The 25343-nt window shown below is 43.4% G+C and overlaps 1 protein-coding gene across 3 annotated transcripts in view; it reads right to left on the bottom strand.

Moving 5' to 3' along the window:
- Positions 1–1238: 1238 nt before the first annotated feature.
- The window catches only part of adgra1b (adhesion G protein-coupled receptor A1b), a 64625-nt gene continuing 40520 nt past the window's right edge, over positions 1239–25343 (bottom strand). For all 3 annotated transcript variants that reach the window (XM_085921955.1, XM_085921954.1, XM_085921956.1), the window contains 5 exons: positions 14578–14705; positions 11964–12087; positions 8767–8912; positions 6837–6932; positions 1239–6569 (listed from right to left, as the gene is read on the bottom strand). In XM_085921955.1, coding sequence (XP_085778081.1) covers positions 5147–6569; positions 6837–6932; positions 8767–8912; positions 11964–12087; positions 14578–14705 — 1917 coding nt within the window. In that variant the 3' untranslated portion in view covers positions 1239–5146. The remainder of the gene's footprint in view (positions 6570–6836; positions 6933–8766; positions 8913–11963; positions 12088–14577; positions 14706–25343) is intronic.

Here is a 25343-nt window from a genome sequence, read left to right on the forward strand (position 1 = left end):
GAAACGTATCTTGCCGCAATGTCACTGCCAGTAACTGAAGAAATGTGCAAGCGGCTAAATGCTAAAACAAACACACTAGCTGAAATGCAGTTTAAAGGAGGATAAGAAGCAAAGATAGGATCTTATTTCACCCTCTTCCTATTTTCTTTTCATCTTTGATTTGGGCACCTCACGCTCTGCTCTGTGTGTATTTGCCCCCTCCTAAGCCTCAAATTACCCATCCAAAATCCTCAACCACCTGTCTCCTCTCCTAGACGACAAATGAGTCGAGAAGCTGTTATTTTTTGTCAAGGGTGGCATTAACAAGACCATCACAGCCTTTTAGCACAAGTCATGGCAGGGAGGAGTGAGTGGTATTTGTTATTGGCAAAAGAATGTGTGGAGGAAGGAAAAAGAGGGATGAAGGCAGGCAGGCAGGCAGGCAGGCAGGCAGGCAGGCAGGCAGGCAATTACAATCGAGCTAGGATAGATAACATGGCCTGCAAGGCTCTGATTTAAGATGAGAAAAACGACATCTTTAAAAAGGAGGAAAAATGCATTGTGCTCAATCATATGAAGTCCTGTGCATTGTGTCGTGAATGCCTCAGTGAAAGCAGTGAGCGAGTGTATGCAAAGTCCCGCTTGTTATTCCACATTTGATTACTCATGCAAGCCCACAGGCGTAATACATGGTCATGGCCTAACAACACAGGCACTTTCTCACTTGGCTTCTCCCAGCTCAGGCTCATATTTTCTAGCCTGTTTCATACAATGCCGAATGAAACTACAAGTCATTTTAGGACACATCTTTGCAAACAGAAGAAAGTTGCAATGAAACTGCTATATTGTTTTTCTTTAGCAAGCACCATGCCCACAGTCTACAAATAAATCTAGAGTTTCTGGGACAGATTAGCGACCTCGGGGCAACTCAGAGCTACGTATACATCCACTTTCTATAACAATTGTTGTTTTCATTGGGGTGGAGGCAAGAGGTGGCTTGCGCCCACCAGCCAGTTGCAAGGCAAGCATTCACACTCCAATTCACACCCATGGGCAATTTAGACACTTTTATCAACCTAACATGCGTGTTTTTCAAATGTAGGAGGAAGGCGGAGAACTGGGAGAAAATTCATGCAAGCACACTCAGAAGAGATTCAGAGCTACACATTTAGAAAAAAAACAAAAACGTTCTTGATGCATCAAACATGTTTCACCATGGTTACGCCGTTCTTCTGGTGTTACCTTTATTTAGGAACAAAAAGCGAGACTTTGTTCTCATGAAACAAAAGCAAACTATTCCCACAAAAGCCCTCGCCGATATTTTCTAGTGTATTTACAATCACATAAGCCCTTCTGGCGGCCTTCCTGTTTACTTTGTTTCTAAATCTTTAGTGAGCCAAGGCACATATTTTACACGAGATGAATAAAAATGCTACCACACACCAACAGAAGGCAAAAAAAAAAACATCTCACGATGCAGCTTAATGACGAGCACGTCATTGTTCTACTTGTCAATAATTAGGTCATAGACGGACGAACAATGACGCATTAGTTGTAGAAATGTTTATTTTTTTGGGACCACATAAGATATGATCCCTCACGACACACTGTGCTGCTGCACACGGATTAGAAATGATTAGGAATTAGAAATTGACATCCACTTCCATGAGACACTTTGCGCAAGTTTCGGATTCTATGAACGATGCTTGGCCTGACGGTTAGTAGCATTACGTGCACATAACGCAGCGCCGCCACACACACACACACACACACACACACACACACACACACACACAAACAAACCTACCAGCCAACACACACACACACACACACACACACACACACACACACACACACACACACACACACACACACACACACACACACACAGAGCATCAAATGTAAGCCTCCGGCATGTCGAAATCCTGCCCCGCAGCAGCTCTGTAGAAAAACTCCCATCACACAACACAGTCAGGCAAGAACTGAGGGATCGAAACAAAACACACATTGGATGAGTGAGAAAAATGGCAAAGATACTCTCACCAGTTACATGGTGAAAAAATACATTTATTGGAATCTGTGTCAATGTAGAAAAAAGTGAAAACTGGCTTTGGGTTTTGTCACAGTACCACTGGTCAGTTTTCAAGCAGCTGCGAAGTGACCCAAAACAAAGCAAAGCCGTCATGCTCATTTGGGACAGCACATCTGCCTGCTACTGATGACTACAATAGAATAGAATAGAATAGAATAGAATAGAATAGAATAGAATAGAGAGAGGGGGGGGGGGGTGTTCTACAGTGGCACTATGACACCAAACACATTGAAAGCAAACACTTAGCAAATACAGCCATTAACAGAGATCACCATTTCCTTCTTTCTCAATGTCTTTCTTCAATATGTGTTTGGAGATGGAGGTGCGTCATAGGGTCCGTGACCGGCCACCGCCATGCTTGAGGCACAGTTGACTCAAAGTAAATGACCATTTTGAATTGAATTTAATGACCTTTTTATTGTCTCTTTTTGGATTCAAAAATGTCTTGATCACTGAGACATTAAAAATAGAAGGAAGAATACGAGGGGATGATTTTGTTTTATTTATGCCAAGACTGTATACTGTGTACTGTATACTGTCAATGTTTCCTGTGGCTGCACTTGCCAGCTGGTGACTCTCCGTACATAAACATACGCATGTAAATGTATGTGAGAGCGAGCGAGGGAGCGAGAGAGACAGAGAGAAAGAGAGAGAGACCGTTCCAAACGAATGTCTCTGTTAACTGGAAAGGCAAAGTCAACGGCCGGCAGCATCTGAGTGACTACAAGGATATGGGCCAATATTTCACCACTCAAACTGAGCCTGTAATAAATAATTTTGTCCAAAAGTGTAGAATAAACTCCAGAGGGAGATTGAAGCATTGTCTAAGAATTCAATTGGGGTTTCATTTATAAAAATAAATGGCACAGAGCATCACATGATTGCTCCCCCCTCATTTCGACAGAAGACACACTTTTCTTCCAGTCTGAACAACCATTTGCAGAATAATCACACGTAAAGAATGTATTTGGAGAGGCCAACATTAGCATGGGTAGTGCATTTGTATATCTGATACATCAGGAAAAGTCTCAACACTTGGAGAATCTGCATACGCATGTTCGTGGAAAGAAAAATGACAAAGGCATTAGAAAACAAAAGACATTTCGAAACTCAGATACTGAGTATTAAAATTGAGAGGTCAGTATTTTCCCCATGACTTTATATAGAGAGAATGATTGAATTTATAAATATTTTCAATCTGGTAGAAAACAACTAGGAACCATTTTTTATTCACATAGACAAATGAAGAAAGACAATGCGCATGCCCAGGTGCTTTTGCGAGAACAGGGTTTGCGGTCTAAATGCTGATGATATGCACTTTTTATTTTTGACTTGATTCTTTTTTGGATGAAATGTGTCAGCCTCGCTCAGCCTCCCCACCAAAAAGATAAACACGCACAATCCATGAACACAAACATGCGGTTTCAGTTGGTACTCACGACCTGTCTTGCCTTCTTCTTTCGAATATTAAATCCTTTGTGACAAACACTATCTATCTATAAACATCTGAAGTTCCATTTCTATTTTGGGGTTCTTTGGGCAAAACTGTAACTAATGAGTGACTTTGACAGAACTTGAAGTGCAGCAGTCCTTTTGGGTCAAAGGCAAATGAAATCCTCACAGGTGGACAATGTTAGACAAGCAATTGAAGGCTTTTAATTCTACCTTGGGAGAGAAACACTAATATCACATTAAGTCAAAATCTTGTGCATACACTTTTTTTTTTCTGGACCTTCAGTCTGCACTGGAATTTTGACGTTAATATAATTGGTGGATGTAAATAAAAAGGACACAATTTCATATTTAACATTTGTCATATCCTTAATATCTTTGCATACTGTTAAATGTCTAAAATGTACGTTTTCTTTTTCTTGAACTTAAATATCAGTAGTCTTCTGTTCCGCTTGGTGTTTTTTGTCTTGCTTCCATTGTCGAGACAACTTGAAGAGTGTACAGTGGTGCCTTGAAATTGAAGTGAGTCCTCTCACAGTGTTTTCGTTGAGGCATTTTTTTTTTTTGCTTTAACTTGTGAACAAAAACTTGAAATACGAGCTCACACTGTTTGGTGACAGTGAACTCGACTGACTTGGCGAGAAGCAACACTTTGGCAGATAAACATGCTTCTCACCCAGTTGATAAACAGAGGATCCAGAATTACAGATCGTGGTGCAATTTCAATGGGGAAGACGAGTGAAAAATGGAAATTGCAAGGCACCACTCTATTTCTTTTGTGACTGAATAAAGTATCTACAGTATCTGTCAATGTGGTCACAGGCGCAACTGGAGATTCAGAGGCTCGTTAAGACAAACCGGAGTCACATTGATACTGTTGTGAACACGTCTCTTCAGAAAAGAAAAAAAACAAAGAATCGTGACAACGGCGTACGGAACACAAAATCAATACCACCCTGAAAAAGCATGTTTGATTTGACTTTTTTTCTCACGTCTCGGATGAATATCACTTCGATGCCAGGCAACATCGTCTTTGTCTGTTAATTCCAAAATGTCTTGTACATATTCACAGCTGTTTGATTGAATGGCAAAGAAACCCACCAAATCGAAAATTGCTGGTTTAGTTGTCTAAAATATGGATGCGACGAGTTCGTTAAAGTTTTGGTTAATTTGATGGATGCAGACTCAAAGGGTAAAATAATCTTGCAGCTTGTTGCCTTTGAGCACAAACACACAGTATCCATACGTAACAGCCATTCAATTTCTTTTTTTTTTTTACATACAGATAGATATCGGGAGTGATTCAAAAGAAAAAAGATATCTTCTGTTCATGTGTATCTTCTGACATGTTGGTACTATATTTAGATTGTTTAGTGAATGGGGAGATCTCTGTCTGTCCAGTAGAAGAGCACACATACAAATATGAGGACACTGATTGAGATGTTGAAAAGGTTTTTCAATTCTGTTTTTTGTTGTTTTCCTTGTCTGTTTTTGGTGGCATGAAATGTCGCTTCTGCTGCTGCTGCTGCTGCTGCTGCTGCCGCTGCTGCCGCCGCCGCCGCCGCCGCCGCCGCCGCCACCGCCGCCGCTGCTGCCGCCGCTGCCGCTTGAATCCATCGCAGACTACACAGTAGTTTCATTCTTCCAGGGTCCAGTGCGTATATTCCCTGTACTGTCTGAGCTGTAAAGGAGTCCCTCGTGCAAGCCGCCCTTTAGAATCCCATTCTGATTGGGTGGATTCTGCGGGTAAGATTGTCTGCGCGGGCCATGCATTTCCAAATGGTGATGCGCCATCGGCTCCTCCTCGGCCACTTTGCCGCACCCGCACAGGAACACGCCAGCGTCGGCCGTCTCCGCCGGGCACAGGGAAGGGAAAATGTCCGCCTTGGCGCAGCACATATGCCGATGGCAGGGATTATGACACGCCAGGGCCTCGTGCGCAGCCGCCGCGTGGCAACTATGATGGCCCTCGTGGAGGCCCTCGTGGAGGCCCTCGTGGACCTGATGCGGACACGTGTGGATGTGACGCTCGTGGGTGCTGTGGGGGCTGTCAGTGTGTGAGCTGTGCACGCTGCCTCCGTCAATATTGGAGGGGATATGATAGGCGTATTCCCTCTCGCTCCCCGCGCCGCCGCAAACGCTGGCGCCGGAGCGGCGGCTGAGACGGCGGCTTTTAGTCCTGATGCTGCTGCTGCTGCTGCTGCTGCTCTTCAAACAGGGGTGCAACTGGATGCCCGGCCGGTAACCCTCTGGATCGGCGTGAAGCAGCACGTGCGTGGCAGTAGGTTCCTCCTCCATGAGCTGCTGGCTATGCAGGGCGGCGCAACACGGAGTCACAGGCGTCAGACACGTGAGGTGATTTTGCGACGATGGGAGGGCGGCGTGTTTACAGTGATTGACGCCGCCGTGACTACAGCTCGGCAGCGCTTTACACGGCGAATCGTGGTGGCAGTGGGCGTGCCCGTGCGAAGGGGTATCTCCGTTGACGTTGACTTTTGGCGGCACTCGGCCCGGCCCGTGGGCTCGCCCCCCGGGACAACAAGAACACCAGCAATGCCAGACGTCGTCCCGTTTGGCACAGTGATGGATGAGGATGAAGAGGCCCAGCGTGACAGAGAAGGCACCGTACAGGCAACTGAAGATCATGTCCAGGAAATGACCCTGTGACACAGCCAATGCCCCAAAAGTCCACGTGGCCAGGAAGAGGAAAAGCGTAAAGGCCGCCGTGCGTAATTGGGCCTTGAAGGAGTGCTCGTTGGCCAGCAGGGCGGGATTGACCGGGACGCCCGGGCAACCGGCGGGGCAGTGGCTCCCGGAAGGTTGGGCCGTCAGGGCGCCGGGCTCGGCCGCCTGCTGGCAATGAGTCGGCACGTCCACGGAGGCCAACCTTTGCTGCTCTTCTGTCAAGCGTTTGAGCTCATACTTCTTTTCGGGGTGGCGCCGCAGTTGAATAAAGGTACAGAGGAAGTAGATGCACGTCACCAGGACGATGAGGGCAACTGGGCCGAAGAAAGCGCCCAGACTTGGCTCCCAGGCCATCCAGCAGCTGCGACACACGCGAAAACAAGGAGATAATCATCCTAACAGCAAAAGCAGGTTTTCTTTGTTGAAGCCCAAAATAACCTTATTGAAATACAAGAGACATTTCCATTCCATTGACATGCGGCATAACAACGATCAAGAGCACAGAAATTTACAAACCAAATCATGGATCAGAGAAAGGACAGCAATAAGAAATATGTATGCAATTACATTGATATATAAGCCTTTGAATTCATGGCCAAAGTTTCTCGAATTGAAAGTGTGAACTTACTATGGTGCTTGTTCCCCACTCCCATAGTTGTCAAGGTTGACAGCTGCTGTGACCCCACAGATGATGAGGGGCACGCCACCACTGATGAGATAAAATCTGGAAGAGACGATCAAAAGCGCTTGCTTGGTTAAAATCAATATATTTGAATGAAAGCATTCAGAAAGAGTCATACTGTACTTACACCATGAGTCAAAGTGAACACTGAGAAAATAAATTGCGTTTACCGGAAACATTGATATTTGAAGTTGATTTTCTGCACACACTCCGGTCAAGTCTTACACATTTATTTTCTCTAAATGTAACCATTTGTTCATCAATGTTCCATACAGCGTATCCTGTTCTGGGCCAGCGTGAAGTGGAGTCTTATCAAAGCCTGACAAAAGGCACGCCCTGGATGATCTCAGTGACTAAGTAAACCCACAATGCCTGCGCCCAAGTCAGTCGCTCGGTCGCCAATACACAGTGGCGAAAAATATAGGCAAAACGAGACTATGTTTCAATTCACTTCATTTCTCTTTCCAATGACACCCTGCTGTGAAATGAATGTTACACTTCCTCAGGGTGAAATCAAGGCCACGAATGCAAAGATTAGATCTGTCACCTTCAGGCAAAAGGTTCTATAGACAATATGATAGTCTGGCATTAGCAAGTGTTTAATCATCTGTCATCTGCTGCCTGATAAGGACAGCTTCTAATTGTAAAATGTGACGCTTGCATCACACCGACTCAAAAGTGAGGCTTCCAAATTGTGTGCAGAAACAACGCTAATCCGCCTCCACCGTGTCCTTGTGCTTTCCGTTATGCTATTTCCTCTTCAATCCTGTTCAATCTCCCTCCACCTTTGTCACTGGCCTAACCTTTACAGCACTCCATCTTCCTCCTTTCTCTTCCCCCTGTCTCTCCCTTCACACATCAGATATTCCCAAAAATTCAATTACAATCAAGGTGCTTGGCTTGTTTGGGACATGGAGGTCGGGTGATTGTGAGGAGGGAAATAGGGAATGAGCTTGGAGATTGTAGTGGTTGGCAGCATTAGCAGCCTGTCACTACTTCTGAGTGGAACAGTTCCCTGAGGAGCGAGCTCCCATCCCCCTACCAGCAGAAAGCCATTTACGCTCCTGTCAGCAAGATAAGTGTAAATGAGAATAAGCGCAACCTGACCTCTTTAACCTCCAGCTCAGTCCAGCACATGCCTAACATATGTTAATGGTTGCTCACCCAAATCTGTGCATGCTGTGTCATAATAAGAAGAATAAGAATAACCATATCTGGATGAATGGACCATATGAACAATAAAAATGATTAGAATAATAATATTCACCAAATAGAAAAATATGATGAGGCATTAAACATGACGCAGAGCAGATTTCTGACAAAATTGGCTCCAATTGTTTGCTTGATGTACCATTAGATGGAGGGACGGGGAGATAGATCAGCAGAAATAGCTTTGATAATGGCCATGGGGGAGATGGTGATTGGAGAATGGGGGTGGGGGGTGAGTAGGGCGCAGGAGGAGAAATTGATTTGTCTCCAGCCGCTAAGGCGTATTGCATGAGAATGTCTGACAGGGACCATTACAGTCAATCACTACGGATCAACATGGATGCAGTGCTGCATGATCCAAGCGCTTGGCCCTGGACAAATGATCTCATTCATAAGCAGTGCATGATGCTGGAGACTGCAACTTGTGTATCTATAAACCCAAGAAGGATGAATACATGTGAGATGTAAGGTAAGTCACAAAGCTACACGTTATGCTTCTGTGAATATCTTTCTTGCAGATTTTGGAGCCTTTCCGTGAATTTGGAGGCAAACAAGTCATTTATTGCAGTGAAGAACACGCGAGAATCATAAAATAGCATCGCAGAGGCATACCAGAACCAACACCGAGCGGTCAAGACTGGAGAGCAATGCCGGGAAATGGATGTACCTCAACAGTGGTTGTTTAGGGGGCCTTGGGGGGTCCCCATCTTGGCTCTGTAGAGGCTTCTTAGACACCTGCTTGTAAATGTTCCTGGCTGTCACACCAAGCCACAGCATGGTCGCTAAAGACGAATAGTGCAGCACGAGCCCCACCTGAAATGGTAAAAGAAGGAAAATGGCTACGATGAGTGGATTGACTTGTCTCAACTTTTGCTTGTACTTTCCTGTAAAATGTCTGTCGGGGATAAAAGTTTGTTCTCTCATAAATATGAGTGTCATTCCAAGGGTGTCTCTGACTGCTTTACTTCCACACCTTGATGCTGATGTAGCAAAGAGATGAGCGAGCGAGCACAAAGGGTAAAGGCTTGAATAAGTGCAAGGTTGTTGATAGCATTTTGATGCACTTTTACATTTGGCTCCTTATCAGTTACGCTAGAGGACATCTGGGGTGCAGCCAGAATAACAAATTAGAATAGAAATGATGGTCACGTTGGCAACTATCTTGAATGCACTGTAATGCCTACCTGCACTCTCTCTCTTCTTTGAATATTCATAAATCACATTTGAATGGGAGAACTGCTCTCACTTTGTCAAAAGGCGTTCACAGTTCATAACAATAGATGGGGGATGATGGGAAAATATTGAATGGCAACACACACACACACACACACACACACACACACACACACACACACACACACACACACACACACACACACACACACACACACACACACACCCGCCATAGCCAATCGGTTTGGTCTGTAGCAACCCGAGATGCTCAATCAAATGTCGTCCTTCCGTCATATAGGCCCTGGAAGCAAAACAAGTTTACAAGAGTCCTGGTCCTAATTGGATGGGTCCTTGAGCACGTTATGGACAACAGAAGAGGGCTCGCTCGTGTGTCCATCAGTGCGTTGGAGTATGCGCACTTCATTAGTTCCAAGAAAAAGGCGAAATAAGTCGGCTTGTGGTGATTTTTTGAGGCCAGTCCAAATATTGATGGCAACAAAAACAGAATGAACTGTTTTTCTGCCTTTATGTGCATGTTAACCATCTGACAATGTAGACACTTGCATTCATCTGTCCATCCATCCACCCAACCATCCGTGCATGACATAGCGAGATGAATAAAATCATAAAGAAATGAATAAACAATGAGGACACCAGAAAACGAGTGCAATTCATAGTACCATAAACATTGTCGCTCAAATGAATGACAGCAACTTTTCTATGCTTAGTCTGGCAAAATCTTACGATTTTCATCTGAGAAGTTGAGGCCAGTCCACGCAGGAAAACCTTGAACAAATATTAAATATTGAAGGCAATGACTGCCTCACTGAGCGGCACATTGATCACAAAGTCAACAAAGGATGAGCTGGAAACAGCCAACTGGAATCTAATTAATGTGTTTTCCACCAAAGAGCACCCGACTGGCAAATGTAGGCTCCCTACTCACACTGTTAGACCTTTTTTAATTGCTTGTTTACTGACCTTTTTCGCCATTTTTCTTATTTCAGACCTCACTTCTTGCAGAGATGCCATTTTTTTGATCTTTTAGGTAAAAAAACACGATGCTCTCAACATGCACCCGAAAAAACAAACAACAATATGGAATTGAGATGGACAATGACAACACTGGTGTCAACACTACTGAAACAAGACACATTTTGAAGTGTCACTTTGCCAAACATGCTCAAAAGCAAGTAACCTGAGCTTTATTCCACAAGCCAACATTTCCCTCTCCTTTTGCTTTCTGCACCTCCAAGCTTTTGCTGTGGGTTTGATTTACCGCAAGTGTTGTTTGGCTAGACTCGCGCATACGATCGATGGTCTTATGTTGATGACATTCAGCTTGCAAAGTGAGTGTACATCCATACGATCCCATAAATCTGGATCTCCGCGTATACTGGAGTTAAAATGGCAGATATACACATCGGAGATTTTGGGGCCATATCACGAATCAGAGTTTGAAAAAGAAAAAAAAAAACATCACCGTTGGGATGGTGTATAGTGAAGAACACACCCATCCATCCATCCATCCATCCATCCATTCATTCATCCATTCTCTGAAGCGCTTATCCTCACTCGGGTTGGGGGTGTGCTGGAGCTTATCCCAGCTGTCTTTAGGCGAGAGGCGGGCTACACCCCGAACTGGTTGCCAGCCAATTGCAGACACTAATGAACATTTGCATGTAACTATGCCAGATTATAGCCATTGGCTAGTTTCCATTTGTAGTCTCTTGGCAGCACCATGTAACATTTTTAGTATACATGTGTACTGATTACTGAGCATCACCGGGAGGATTTTTCAAGCATTTTGGCAGATATTCAGCAATCTTTGCAATGGAGAGGGGAAAACAAGCTGTGTGGTTTGAATAGAAAAAGAAAAAGATGCAGCCGGCTGTCTTAACGATTTATATGATTTGATATGTACTGTAAATGTGGCTAGAAAGCAAAGCACCAATACGTGGGGTTGCAGTCAGTGCAGCGGGTCATCAATAATTGCCAGTAGATTTTCCAAAACATTCCCTCCCTCCTTTATTATGGCTCATTTCCATGTCTTTGTTCTGCTTCTCTCTTGACAATCACACCATGTTTTTGTGAGTCAATAAATAGAAATACTGTATGTGGAGCTTCAAAAGGCTTTCCAGCAAATTTTCAATGACAATGCTTCAGTCACTCATGCATTTTTGTCATCCTTTCCCAGTGGGCCACTTTACATATTCGACAACATGGCTCAATGTCACCAAATTAGCAGGTGCTGCTTCTTGCGCTGGCAGCACGCCTAGATGAGCGCAACCAAACAGCCCCAAACACGCAAGACTGAACAAAAACTTACGCCTGTGCCAAAATAGTGTTGCTTTGGGTATTCTTATGGATTCATCCTTTGTGATTGATCACAGTCATGGAGCATGTATGTCCATCTCGCAGACAGTAATGTCTATTTGGCAGCTATCTTGATCCACAAAATACTAAGCTGCCAACTGTAACAGTTCTCGTTTCGCCATTCACTATAAATGGAGCGCAACCTTTGCCCTGTCAAGGTACTCCAAGTGCATTAGTGGTGCTTCATTGACTCAAAGTGGTGACAAGGCATTTTGGGGTATCAGGGCTGCCGGTCGGTCCTCTTTTCCACATTTGTCTGTAAAATGACACGCTCTCACACCATGAGAAACACACACAAAGATTGATTGCACTTACTGCCTGACATATGATGGGATATTTGATTCGATTGATGCCGCCAGCAAACACAGCGAAGGTCAGAGCCGTATGGAAGCAGAAGTTGAGAAGTATATGCCATCCCTTCCGACTGATGCGGATCGCGCTGCCAAAACAAACAGCAATACAGAGAAAATCAGCAATCGTATACTTTGGATTGGTATGTTACGAAGCACAATTTGACATCCATTTTGTTCAGTCCAAAAAGATTTTGAAAGACACTTTTCCCTCAACCTCACGCTGTCATTGAGTGGAAATTGAATCCACGCTAGCAGCACTAAAGAGCGTACTACTACACCACCCGTGACATGAAATAGCGACAGTGACTCCTTAAGTCTATTACAGTTGGCTAGCTCAAATTTGTTTAAAGCGATGGACCTGCGGCAAAGTGTCATTAATGTCACCGCACAGACTGTACATGCACATGGGGATTGTTTCCAGTTGGCTAGACCAATTGAAGCTCCCTGCAAAAACGATGTACTTGTATTAGATTTGAGCCCAGGGTTGCACAGCCATGGGCAAAGCACTTAACCCACTTCAGCGTGTTCTGAAAATACAGGAGATGAAAGAGGTCAAACCGTAACATACAGTTGGACACACTTGGCTACGGTCTTGTATGAACTACTTTTGTTGCAATCGTTGTCTCTATATAAAATATCATATACTAACATGGAAATTGTCAATTTCCCAAAAAGTAATCCAGTAGCGCTAGAGCCAAGTCCACGTAGATAAATCATTGGCAGGAGTGCAGCATGAGGGGTGCCAGAATTCACAGGTCTGGCAAAGAGCTGCTGCTTCTGCTGCTTCTGCTACTTCTGCTGCTTCTTCTGCTGCTTCTGCTGCTTCTGCTACTTCTGCTGCTTCTTCTGCTGCTGCTTCTGCTGCTGCTTCTGCTGCTGCTTCTGCTGCTTCTTCTGCTGCTTCTGCTGCTTCTGCTGCTGCTTCTGCTGCTTCTACTGTCTCTGCCATGGTCCAGGTATTGAACTGCATCCAGCAAAGAGGCCATAAATCAAACTGGCTGCTGGCCTCCCTGGAAGGAGGTTTTCATAGGCTCTGCACTGGCTTTTCATTGGGTCAAGTACATTAACCTGCAACTCTGCAGACTCCCTTCCTCCAGAGTCTGCCATGAAGTAAGCTGTCTTTGTGTCTCATGTTTGAGCCCTGAAACTACATTTTAGGAGAAGAAAAATTGCACATCTTCATTCTGGTAGCTGCCCACTAATTCTTATTCTAATTAGCCCACTTCTGAATCCCCTGAAAGTGTGGGGCAATAAAAAGTCACATTTTGATCATATATTCCATTTACAACTCTGCACGATCTCAATTATGGATCCAAACTTTGAGTTTAAAACACAGGCTCCTGGCTGAGTTCGGGCTCCAACGACAGACACCTCAAAAAGGGAGCCAAACCTCAGGCAAGCAAGCCTTTGGATTGGACTGAGAGCAACGGATACAAAACACAGGGAGTAGGGAAATGGTATTCATTTTTCATCTGAGCCAAATGAGAACCAAAATGATGAAAAATCACACAGAAGACGAACATTTGCAAAAAACAGTCACTAGATTACAGGATAAACTACAATGAGATTCTACTACTACTACTTGAAAGGGGGAACAAGACAGAAAACATTTGAGAGCCAGCCAGCCACTGCTTTCATCATCCCTTTAGTATAGGTGTATAATGATTTGAGGTTCCACAATCCATAATCTAGTGAATCTAGCCTTGAGCACTCCCCCTCGCTTTTTCCCCCATTTATCACCCTGTTAGTGCTTCGCAGACCCACTATCAGCTTGAGTGATACTACACAATTTAAGTGTTACGAAACAGAGATGGTGTTTAGTACTGAGGAGTGACAAGGGAATGAAGGAGGCATGGAGGGGGAGAGAGAGATGCTAAAATGGGTGTCCTTGACGGGAAACTAATCAGGTTGGACCTTTTAAAGCTTTGACAATACATGTACATTTGTCTCACGTTAAATGATACTATTTTGTCTTTGAAGAATAAGCACGTTGACATGCATGGCTCATTTTAGTATCATTTCATTCTAAAGCCGTTATTTAATGAAGCTACTTTCGAGAGCAAGATGGCAATACGTGATTCTTCAATTCAGCAGGCCAGATAATGCCACTCGTCTTGTTTCAAGGGAGCAAAATAGAAGAATAACTGATGCAAATATTTGCAGCTATATTGTAGTGAAGCATAAAAGATGGTGGATTTTGGATGAAAATGATTCAAGGGGCATTTATGCACACAGACTCTTATCATGTGTATATTATTTACATGTTCTTAAGCCCCTATCCCACTGAGCGGCGAACAATTGTGAGGGTTGCTGCCTTGGAAAACACTGAACGCTCAGTGGGATAGGGGCAGCGGCCGTGTTTTCAGCCAGACTAAAGTGGCCACGCCACATTGGGCACATTCTGAATAAAGGCGCAGAAATGAAGTCACTAAAACATGGCATGGAGCCATTTCTCCATTTTCAATTGGAAAAAGAACGATGAGAGGATCAAGACTCTCCCAGTTTGAAGCCAGACCAAGGCTATGTGGACTGATTGCTACTCCCCTTCCTTCAGCAAAAGGTGTGACTTTTCTTACCTGTGATGCACTATGTACGTGATGATGGAGGCAAAGAGGCAGAGCAGCATGACCGCCGTGCAGGCATACACGACCGGGTGCAAAAACTCCGCTGGGTATGGGGGGAAAGACAGCACCTTCTTCAGATCCTGCGGGTTGGGGGGGAAGAGAGGGAGCAAAAAGGAGATGAAAAGAAAGACGGCAGTTCAATGAGAAATCAAAATGAGCAAGTCTCCGTCTTTAGAAAATCGAAGCGAGGAAAGACAATCGAATCTCAGATTTTGAATTCTTAACTCAAATTATAATGCGCATAAAAAAAGCAAATATGCTTGTCACAAAAAGATGAGTGTACAAAAACATAAAACGAAGACGCCACGAAGACAACTGAGTTATCCAATCAACCCACCACCAGGGTGTTTACATATTGCAATTTTGGGAGCCAGATTGCAAATTCAAAGAAGTCTTGTGATAGGCAGTGGTCATTAAGTATTATCAGCGCAGCGCCATTGTGATCTGACTCAAAATGATAATAAATAACATTATGAACTTCATATCATATATCTGTTGAACAAAAATGATAGTTTCCATCCCGATGGAGCGATAGGAAGGCAAATATTGGACACTGGACTATTGAATGGTGATATCTGCAAACAATTTTTTATATAAGCCTGTGTGTGCTTGCTTATATCAAGCAAGGAGGTGACAGTATTGGGTCCTAACACACAGCCTAGATAGGGGATATTACACCCAACACTCATATTTGGATTTCACGATGCAAAATTAAGGACTGTATACATCATAACCATTGCATTGTCAGCTCAATTGGCAGCCAGTTCGCCAGCCCTATGACACAGATCCATTTCCCAAAAGTCATGTGCATACAGTGTACACTATCTAATACCATTGTCTGATGAAGACATGACCTTGAAAGGAAAAAAAGGCTGCGAGATAGTACAGGGTGAAGGCTTTTTGGCCAGGGCAGTGGCAAATATAGAGCAGTCAAAATAGTCAATCCTAGTAACATCACTGGGTCGGATGATGGCTTTGAGGCAAAAGAGAACAAAAGGCCAAAGACAATTTACTGCTTGGTCATGGTAGGATGATCCAGTTTTTGGGATCTTGATTTTGAAATGAGCAGACATCAGCCATTGGAATCTTGAATCAGCCTTTGAATAAAAAAAAAAAAAGCAACTACTAAAACATTAACAACGACATTGTCAATATTCTCCAAAGAAAACTCATTCATCTCCTGGAATTGCTAGAATGGAAAAAATACAAACAATCGAAAAAGAAATAAGAAGAAATCATGTTTTTACAATGGATGGTCAAAATAAAATTGCACTGCAAATATGTGCTGTACTTTCATTTGAGCACTGACATCTACAATGGCCAAACAATGTGCTGTTGCTTCCATTTGAGAGCTCATGACAGAGCAAATGGCCTTCCGAAATATCAAACAGCTTTAACCAGTTTGTTAATTAATGTTTGACAAGCAAATGTGATGTTTGTATTTACCCTCCGAGCGATGTCATAGAAGGACAATAAAAAATGGTTCATTACAATTGTAATGATGTGCAATGATGTCGATGGAAAACAAAAGCCCACGGCATCGGCAAGACAATGTGTTGAAACGGAGCTTTTCATTTCAATGGCATACATACATTTCGGGAGTCGAGGTATAAAAAGGTCATTGACAATTTTGGACAGTTGGATTTCTGAATCAGACCAATCCATCCAGCCGTTGTACATCCATTTTGATGATTATCATTTTTTAAAAAGAGCACAAGAGGGAGGTGTATTTGTATTTGTTGAACTGGTAGTGAGCAGGTCCCAGCCAGGCGTGAAGTAGACTATACCCACATCCAGCTCCTTCTTCAACGAAAAAGCACGTGAATTATTACTGAGTGAGCCGCTGCCCCAAGTGAAGGAGCTCATCTATCTTGTAGTATGGGTAAAAGAAGAAGAAAAGATCTGTGTCACATCACAATGAATACCAGGGCTGTTCCTTCTGCTTGTACAAAGTAGAGAAGAATGACGTAAGTAAAAGGGAGACAAGTCCCAATCTGATTGCTTTTCTTCCCCGTACAAATGGTTCCCCAGCATTAGCTAGTGATTGAAATCAGCGGCTAACTTTTTGCCCACCCTCCCCTTGCGGGGTTTGCATGTTCTCTGGGTGCCTGTGTGGGTTTCCTCCTTCCAAAAACATGCACGGTTGGTAGCTGGGATGGGCTCAAGCATGCCCGCGACCTTCGTGATGTCAAATTCTTGGAAATGGAATAAACAGCGCCTCTGCTGCTCGGAGTCACGTCGTGCACATTTTCCGGCGACTCCTCAAGCCTTATTATCTATCCCCGGCATGTTTTGTGTTTTCATATTGGGACTGCTTAAAAAGCCCTTGAAGACATTGTAGCAGCCCCGTGGACTCTTGCCAAAATGGAAGTGAAGAGACTTGCATCATCACCCTTGCAGCTTTGTGAAAAGCACCACTATGAATCAGTTGTTTGTGACTGAAGCCCCAGAAGCAGGGGAGGTAAACATGAACAGCAGGACACCCCATTCACACACACATAGCATACAGTCAGGATTTACTACCAGCCCAGTAGGAGATATGAACACTTTTCGAGCTTGTTGATCCTTCCTATTTTCAGCAGCAAAGTACGTAGGCGAGATTTGCTTTCAGAAAAGAGCCGCCGCCTTCAAATTGAGTCACTAACCCACTGCGTCGTGAAACGATATAGGATGTCCGTTTTAATTCCAGGGAAGTAAATAAACATCAATTCAACGTTGCGAGAACAAGCATTACTTCACCAGTCAGAGCAGAGAAGGTTCCCAAGCAATGACATCATATATTAAGCAGAGGCAGTACAACGCAGCAGCATTTTCTACGTATGCATTCATTCAAATGATTTGGTTTGAGCACATTTTCAGCTTTCAATGTCCCGTGTAACAGATTGTAAAGCCCCCTTGCTGACCCAGCTGTCACAATGAAGGATGGAGCAGCCACTGGGGCAGCTCAAATGTGTTGCAGAGCCAATCGGATGTCAACTAAGGATAGGAAGCGCCAGCTCCAGGAAATGCATTTCCTCCAGGCCCACAATTATATTACATCACTATACGGGGCCCACTTCATTACTCTGCTTCCACGGCAATGTGACCAGCCCTTTGACAGCACAATTCATTAGATCCATTAGCTTACAATGCAGTTTAGCCTGTTCTGGATTAGCACTGACATGTTACATCTGAACACGACTCTACTGTCCTTACGCAGCTAAACAGGTGCCTGATCCCACGCTAGCGCTTTAATGCATCATCTCCCCTCCCCTATCCAAAATCAGATTATAAAAGTCAATTAAACTTGATCTCATGCGTAATCTGGGCGCTCGGGCATAGTGGTACAAGGTTCAGGTCTGCACAAGCAAATGGCGCTGAAAGCTTACAGGCCACGTTTCTTGCTTGAGCCTCTGGGTTCTGATTATGCGCCGGACAATACATTCAACCTGCCAGTAAATCATCAGCAGGTATACTTGCACATTTGATAACCTTTGCATACGATTGAAGACATGGAAATTGCAGACGCAGTGCAGAATGTCATCATCAACTTTGCGCACTGCTCTGTTGTAATGACAATGGTCAGTGAGTGAGTGAGTGGAAGAATGCACACAAATGTAGATTAGAAGGCGGAAATAAAGGGAGAGAAGAAAACAAATTCAAATCCTCTGGCGAACAGCCTGCAGGCTTGCGGCGGGCGCTGTATTTTATCATCCTTGAGTGGCCCCGTGAACACTGGAACGGAACCAGCCTAAGTGTGCAAATCAAACTCACTCTGGCTTGCCCACACCCCACAGGATAACAGAGTGTGACAGAACACTGGTGAGACAGAACTTCCTGACTTAACAACAGTCTGAAAAATGGCCATGCACCATTAATGCGCTTCATTAATGATTCAGCGGCACCTTGAGGCTGTCACTCAGCTCGCAGCTTTGAGATACACTCAGGCATGAAATCAGCAGCTCCTGGCAAGTCTTCACCGCCGGACGCAACGCGACACACAAATCCCGTGCAACAGTATGGAAGGAATCATCAAGGGGCTGTTGTTTTATTAGCATTCACATCTGAAGTGTTTTCGGCTTAAGGCTTGCTTCTATCGAAAATGTACAGTCAATTAAAGGAGGAGCACAGCCATGTATTCAGCTCGCAGTCCTCCTGATTCCAAACGGAACCAAATAATTATGATCGTAATAAAGAATAGAACTACGAAAAAAGACAAATACCATCGGACCATTAGGATGAGAATGATGGCACTGGCTACGGGACTCCGAAGCGACGACCTGAAATTTGATTGCGTCGTCACCGTCTCAGTAAAAGTGAATGTCCGTTGACATTGTGCTCTTCAACGTTGGCCGCTACTTGATTGACATAACTCAATTCCAAAGATGCCCATGTGTTGTTTTTGATATTTTGCTGTCATCTCCAACCCCTTGGGCAACATAGGTATCTTGGAAAATGTTTCTGCAGAAATTTGAACATGAGCCAAAATGTCCATTAGAAAACACTGCTGCACAAAGATCTTTTGCGTATTGAACTCTTTGCATACAAAAGTTGTCGGTGGCCTCAGGGTGACGCAATCCTGTACTACACGGACCATATCCTCACTGAACACATGGTGAGTATTCTAATGTGCAACTCTGATACAAACTTGGCTATCCAGGATTTACAATCTTGATACCTTGACTTGACTTGAAGAAGTGCTGCACTTGGGAATGTTCTCTTTAATGAATCCAATGAACGGTATCTGAATCAACCATTGCATTTTAGCCTACACCGATTTACATGGGATTCTCTGACATATCTGAAAACATCAGACTTAAATGGCCCAAATCAAATGCAGCTATATCATTAAAATGGTTTCCCGAGATTGCAGATGAGCAAATATATCCAATATTTGAGCTGACTAACAAGCAAGGAGATGGAAAGAGTGAACATAGAAAGGAAAGCGCATGCGGGAACCGTCTTGGGCGGGCGCAGTGTTCACACCCTGTTCTCAGCTTGCAGAGACAGCTTGCATTGCTCCATATTTTTTCTCTTGCCAGATGATACATTTGACACATTTCTTCAACACAATAAATGAAAAATAGGACAGAACGTTTGGAATTCTGCTCTGATACTGTTTACGGACATGGTGACAGGACGGATGGAGTCAAAGTGGAGCAGAGAAACAGCATGCGGGTAGGCAGGCAGGCAGGCAGGCAGGCAGGCAGGCAGGCAGGCAGGCAGGCAGGCAGGCAGGCAGGCAGGCAGGCAGGCAGGCAGGCAGGCAGGCAGGCAGGCAGGCAGGCAGGCAGGCAGGCAGGCAGGCAGGCAGGCAGGCAGGCAGGCAGGCAGGCAGGCAGGCAGGCAGGCAGGCAGGCAGGCAGGCAGGCAGGCAGGCAGGCAGGCAGGCAGGCGGGCAGGCAGCATCTCCAACAATACATTAGACTCTGGCAGCGGCAATGATCTTGGAGGATAAACGAGGCTGCCTCTGTGGCGCTTAATAGCGTAACAGAGCTCACGTGCATCTGTTGCCTGCCATCATTTTCATGTGTGCTCTCTCTGGCTGTGACCTTTTAATGGTCTTTCCACAGTGCTGGCTGACTGCGCAATGTTGGATATCGGATAGAAATTACCATGCGAACTAAATCATTGCCTTGTGCAGAAGTGCAAGAGGTGCTGGCCACTTTGTGATGGTCAGGGTTTAATGATTATTATTTCATATCATCTGGGGAATTATCCATTCAACATTATTGTTATTAACCAGTCAGAGGTGGATTTCTAGAGTTGAAAAGTACGACAGCAGAGCAAAACCTTGTGAGTGGTGCATGAATATTTTTTCAAGAGAACACGAGATCACTTAAGTAATCCAAAAGTCAAATTCTTCCAATATCCCTCTGGGACAAAGAGAGAACGGTGGGTGGTCCGGATGCACTACAACGGATCCACGTTTAAGGACATGCAGAGAGGATACGAAAAATGCCACAGCAAATACATTTTATGACAGGAGGGGGGGGCAGAAGATAACTGGCGTGATAGAAAGTAAAGATAATAAAAATATACCATGGGGTGAGGAGACAAGATAATCATTACCCCTTCAGCCCTGGAAGCAATTGTGTCCCTCCCTCCCTCCCCAGCACAATGCAATTTGACCCGATTTTTCATTACAGATTGTTTACGATGGTCACAGCTCAGACACATTTCTCCTGTGACAGATGTGCTATCTGTAGCACTTAGCCTTAAGTGGACACGCAAACGTCTTTGCCAGCAATTTACATGTTTGCATCTCATTATGGAATGTGCATTTTCCATCTATTTTTGAAACCGTTTATCCAATATTCACACATTCAGATCATTCACCAGTGTTACTGCCTCCGTCGAAGAGCCATCTCCCATTTGTTGTTTCTAAATTAGGAATTTAGAAAAGCATAGTGAACGTTTATCTGGTTTATTCGTTAGAAAACAAGATACAACTGCAATTTATTTCCCTCAGGTTTGCTTTGCCTTGATCCTGCTTAGAAGAAAGTCTTCTGGGTTTCCTTGACTATTTGATGCATAAATTATATGTCAAAATTGACCTGTGATGTACTTTTCTATTTCATTTATGCAGTTTGTCATTTGCATGCTTTACCCTTTAAAAGTGGAAGATGTGCAATGTTGTGATGTAGGATGGTGACTCATTCTTCAAGTATGTGCCCTTTTCGGGCTTGCTACACACCCACTCAATTCGGAGAAGTTGAGAAATCAAACTGCTTCAATATCTTTTGGGAAATATTTATTTGGAAATATCATTGGTGATTCTTTTTTCCCTCCATATATGCAAATAAAATGCAAATGGCAGCTTTTTGGCCGAGGCAGGGAATGGGATGAGAGGCTTAAAGATGCACTGCAGCAGTAAGACAACAGATGCCTAGTTAAACGCGAAGTCAAGTCAAATTTAATGACACGGCTTGAAGGTCTGAGAGACTTTTGCAGCCTAAAATCAACATGAAGGGAATGGTCGGTCATGAGAGCATAAATATCCCCAAAATATAAGGCCGGGTTGAAATCAAATAGTTTCACAGCATGATGACCCTTTAAATCCTTAAGAAGAAACCTTTTATAAGAAACAAACCCCATAGTTCCTTTTTCTTGTGTATTACACTTGTACCTTGTTACAATCCATTTTATATTCAAATTTCTGTTTTTTTCTTGCATTGTTCAGTCCTTTAGTTTTTATGTTCAGCGACCAACCTCAAGGCCCAATTAGTGATTTATTGTGTAGCTAACTCATAAGACAAGATCAGACAATCAAAAGTAATCGCTTCTAATCCCCCTTAAATGACACTGCACAGCTAATTGACATTGTGTTAGTCAACAAATCTCACCAGAATTGCAAAACCAATAAAGCAAGCAACCCAATTATTTTTTCCCCTCCCATGTTTCCCATTGCTCATTTAAATCCGATGCCACTTTGGATATGTGGATTGACTTGGGGATACGGTTTTACAAAAATGTTCTTCCACCCAAATGAGATAAATATACTGTATGTTTGAATCTCAATATTAAAAAAAAAAAAGCAGTTTTACTTATCTAAAGCATGCAAAATAAATTTGGGTCATATCATCTCTTTTTGCTTACCATCATTTAATAATAGTTGGACTTGTGACATTTTGACTCGTCTACTTGGCACAGATTACTTTCCTTATCCAAGCCAATCTTTTTGTCTGTGACACTGGTGGGAATCAGCCCCATTACATATGAAACGCAGTAGCAGCATTAGCAATACATCACATCCATACATACATCACTCCCGTTGAGGGACACAGAGCTGGAGCCGGAGCCTTCAGGGTGACTTCAGGCGAAGCCAGATTACAGACATCCTGGACTGGTCAATTATAGAGCCCTGCACAGTATTCAACGGCAAGATGGATGGAATTTGCAAACAGGTCCCAATTCTGCCCAGAGGCGGGGTCAGACACGCTTAACAATTATGACCGCCTAACTATCTAATTGAGAGCAAATTTGCTAAATGACATTGAACACATTTTGAATGGGTGTATATAGACTGTAACAAGCTACTATATATTGTGTAGATCACTGTATAAGACCTTTAGCAAAGATTCAAAGAGCTTTTAACAGTCCTTGCTGTAAGATGCGCCTGCCACTTAAAATGATGCAACACTCATTCTCTATTGTCCTTATCTTCCTCACATTGCATCAATAGCTGGCCCTAATTAAAAGCCCAGCAACCAGTGACAGCTCTTCAACCCTGAGACAACTACAGGCCTTGTATCAGAATGATCTTTTATGAAGCCACTTGCAGGTTGAATGCCAATGATTGGCTGTGCTACAAAAGTCCGCCATGTACCGACTAATGACGCTTTTCAAGTCCGGTATGGAAATGAGAATCACCTTTATCCCTCTCTGCCATTTTTGTTTTTTTAAGCAGGAATCCAGAATGACGGGCCAGGATGTATCAAATAAAATAGAAGTGGCCGGCCCGATAAACACGATTGGACTGGCTCAACAGAGAGTGTTTGTCTTGATTGCATTGTGCAAACCAAGAACTACATCACACACATACAATCAACCAATTAACTTTCAGTGACAAAAACCCAGACGGAGACATGGGGGGAAGGCAATTTACACAGTATGTCCTCATTTTTACCAGTCTTCCTCTCAGGCTTGATGGCAGGTGGTACGTGTAGTGTCGCTACCTTCTTAACTACATTTCTCAGTAGTGCGGTCGTAGAAAAGCCTTTTTTTTTTTTTTAACATCAAATAGCTTTTCAGAAGTGAAACTATTTTCGGAATTCCATTGTCATAGTACGGTTGGTTTCAAAGTTGATACATTTTTTTTCAACCAATCAAAACCTTAAATGCCTCTATGTTTTATGTCACGTATTATGCACCTATCTTTGTTAACTGCCAACGAAGCTACTCAATAAAGATGAAAAATTAAAATGTGTGTGTGTGTGTGTGTGTGTGTGTGTGCATGTGTGTGTTTGGAACCCTGTCTCTTACGCTACTCCAAAATGCTCATTATTGCCGTCTGTCGCTCAAAGCTCTAATGAATTCAATGACATTGGAAAAATGTCAGGTAGCGTCATTAAAATTGGAGAAAGAGATGACTTTTTTTTGCCCAAGTCGAGACCTCAATAAATAAATAAATAAATAAATAAATAAATAAATAAATAAATACGATTCAGACGCATTGTAGTTTCCCCGAGGTCAAGTGGACTCGTCACATCTAAAATTGGCAAACAGCTCCAAACGTCAATGTTAATGGGTAAAATATGAAGTCAAATTGAGTTAACAACATTGACTTTCATAACATTGTGTTGACCAAAGACATTTTAAATTAAGAATGGTCTCTCTACAAGCACACCTGACAGTTTTTTCACCATTATGTATAATTAGTGTCAAACAGTTGACACAAATTTATATTTGTGTCACAAACAATAAGAAGCACCACTGCAGTCTTCCATCAGACTCCCAGTGGAGTAGACATGATTGGAATGACAATTACTTACTGCAATTACTAACTATACCATAATAAAACACATGTACGATGAGACAATTGCATATCTTTAAGCTATGATACATTTTCTCTTCGAAACTGATTACTCAGGGGGAAAGCTAACACCCCTATGTAGTTATTGGCAAGCCATGGTCTGAGCTGGAAGAATTGTGGAGATGGAGGTGGGTGGCTGGCTGGATGGATGCCCTTTCACACCAAAGCACAGCTGCAGGCGGCAATTTGAGATAAATGAGCCACAGCCAGAGTATGTGCACTACAGTATGTTGATGTGACTTAACACACAGTTGAAGCTGATTGGTGGATGCTCAAGTCAGAGGATAGTGACGAGGCTGAATGGCTGCCTACTCACATTGGGAACAATTGCGAGCCAGAGCGCGGCGGCATAATAGTGCCAAAGCTTAGCCGCAACCCCAAAACATGGTGAATTACTCATTACTCATGTCTTCTAAAAAGCCTTTTATTTTCAGTCAGCAGAATATATAATTTAATTTTCCGGTATACAAAAAGACTCATTCAACTCAAATACTAAAAAGAATCAATTGTAGCCATGCGGGGGTTTGCTATATATATATATATAAGGCTTTCTTTACCTTTGCCAAGTCCAAAAGTGTGAGCTATGGTTTTGATGGCTATTGGTCTCGTTTCCACGCTATAGCAATTGTCTATAAAATGAAGACAGTTGCTAAGGAACAGAATCCGCCCCAGACGTGTTCTTGAACCTATGTCATCCTTCTGTGCAGGACCAAGATCTCTTTTATACAGTAATGTGGGAGGAAGCCAGAATTGCGTATGCGCCTGAAGGTAATTCCTTGACGTGCACTGCCTCACTCTTGTCGATTGCCACACATTGCTTGCAAGCGCAAATGCGTACACTGCTGCCATCTTTCAACCTTCCTGGAGCTTTGGCTTTTTTCTTTTCAAGGTTGACGTGTATCTCTAATACGCTTGACTAATTTTACAACAGGGAGTCAGCTTTATGATCGGATATCATGACAAAGTTGAAACTGAATGGAATATTTGGTTGCACGAGCGAAACCACAGCTGTATCAAACCAAATCTCATCACACACATCGAAACACGCGGAGGCAAAAGACGTTTTCAGTAGTAAATATTATTTGGATTGCTTCTATCTAGCTTTACAGTGCTACAAGACATGCTTATCAAACTCTCAATTTGTCATAAGAAATTGTATACTACACAAAGATGGTAGTACACAATTTTGAGGCTGTTTGAATCA

The sequence above is a fragment of the Syngnathus leptorhynchus genome, chromosome 10 (assembly GCF_054491065.1).
Source record: "Syngnathus leptorhynchus isolate UIUO chromosome 10, UIUO_Slep, whole genome shotgun sequence".
NCBI classification, from domain to species: domain Eukaryota; kingdom Metazoa; phylum Chordata; class Actinopteri; order Syngnathiformes; family Syngnathidae; genus Syngnathus; species Syngnathus leptorhynchus.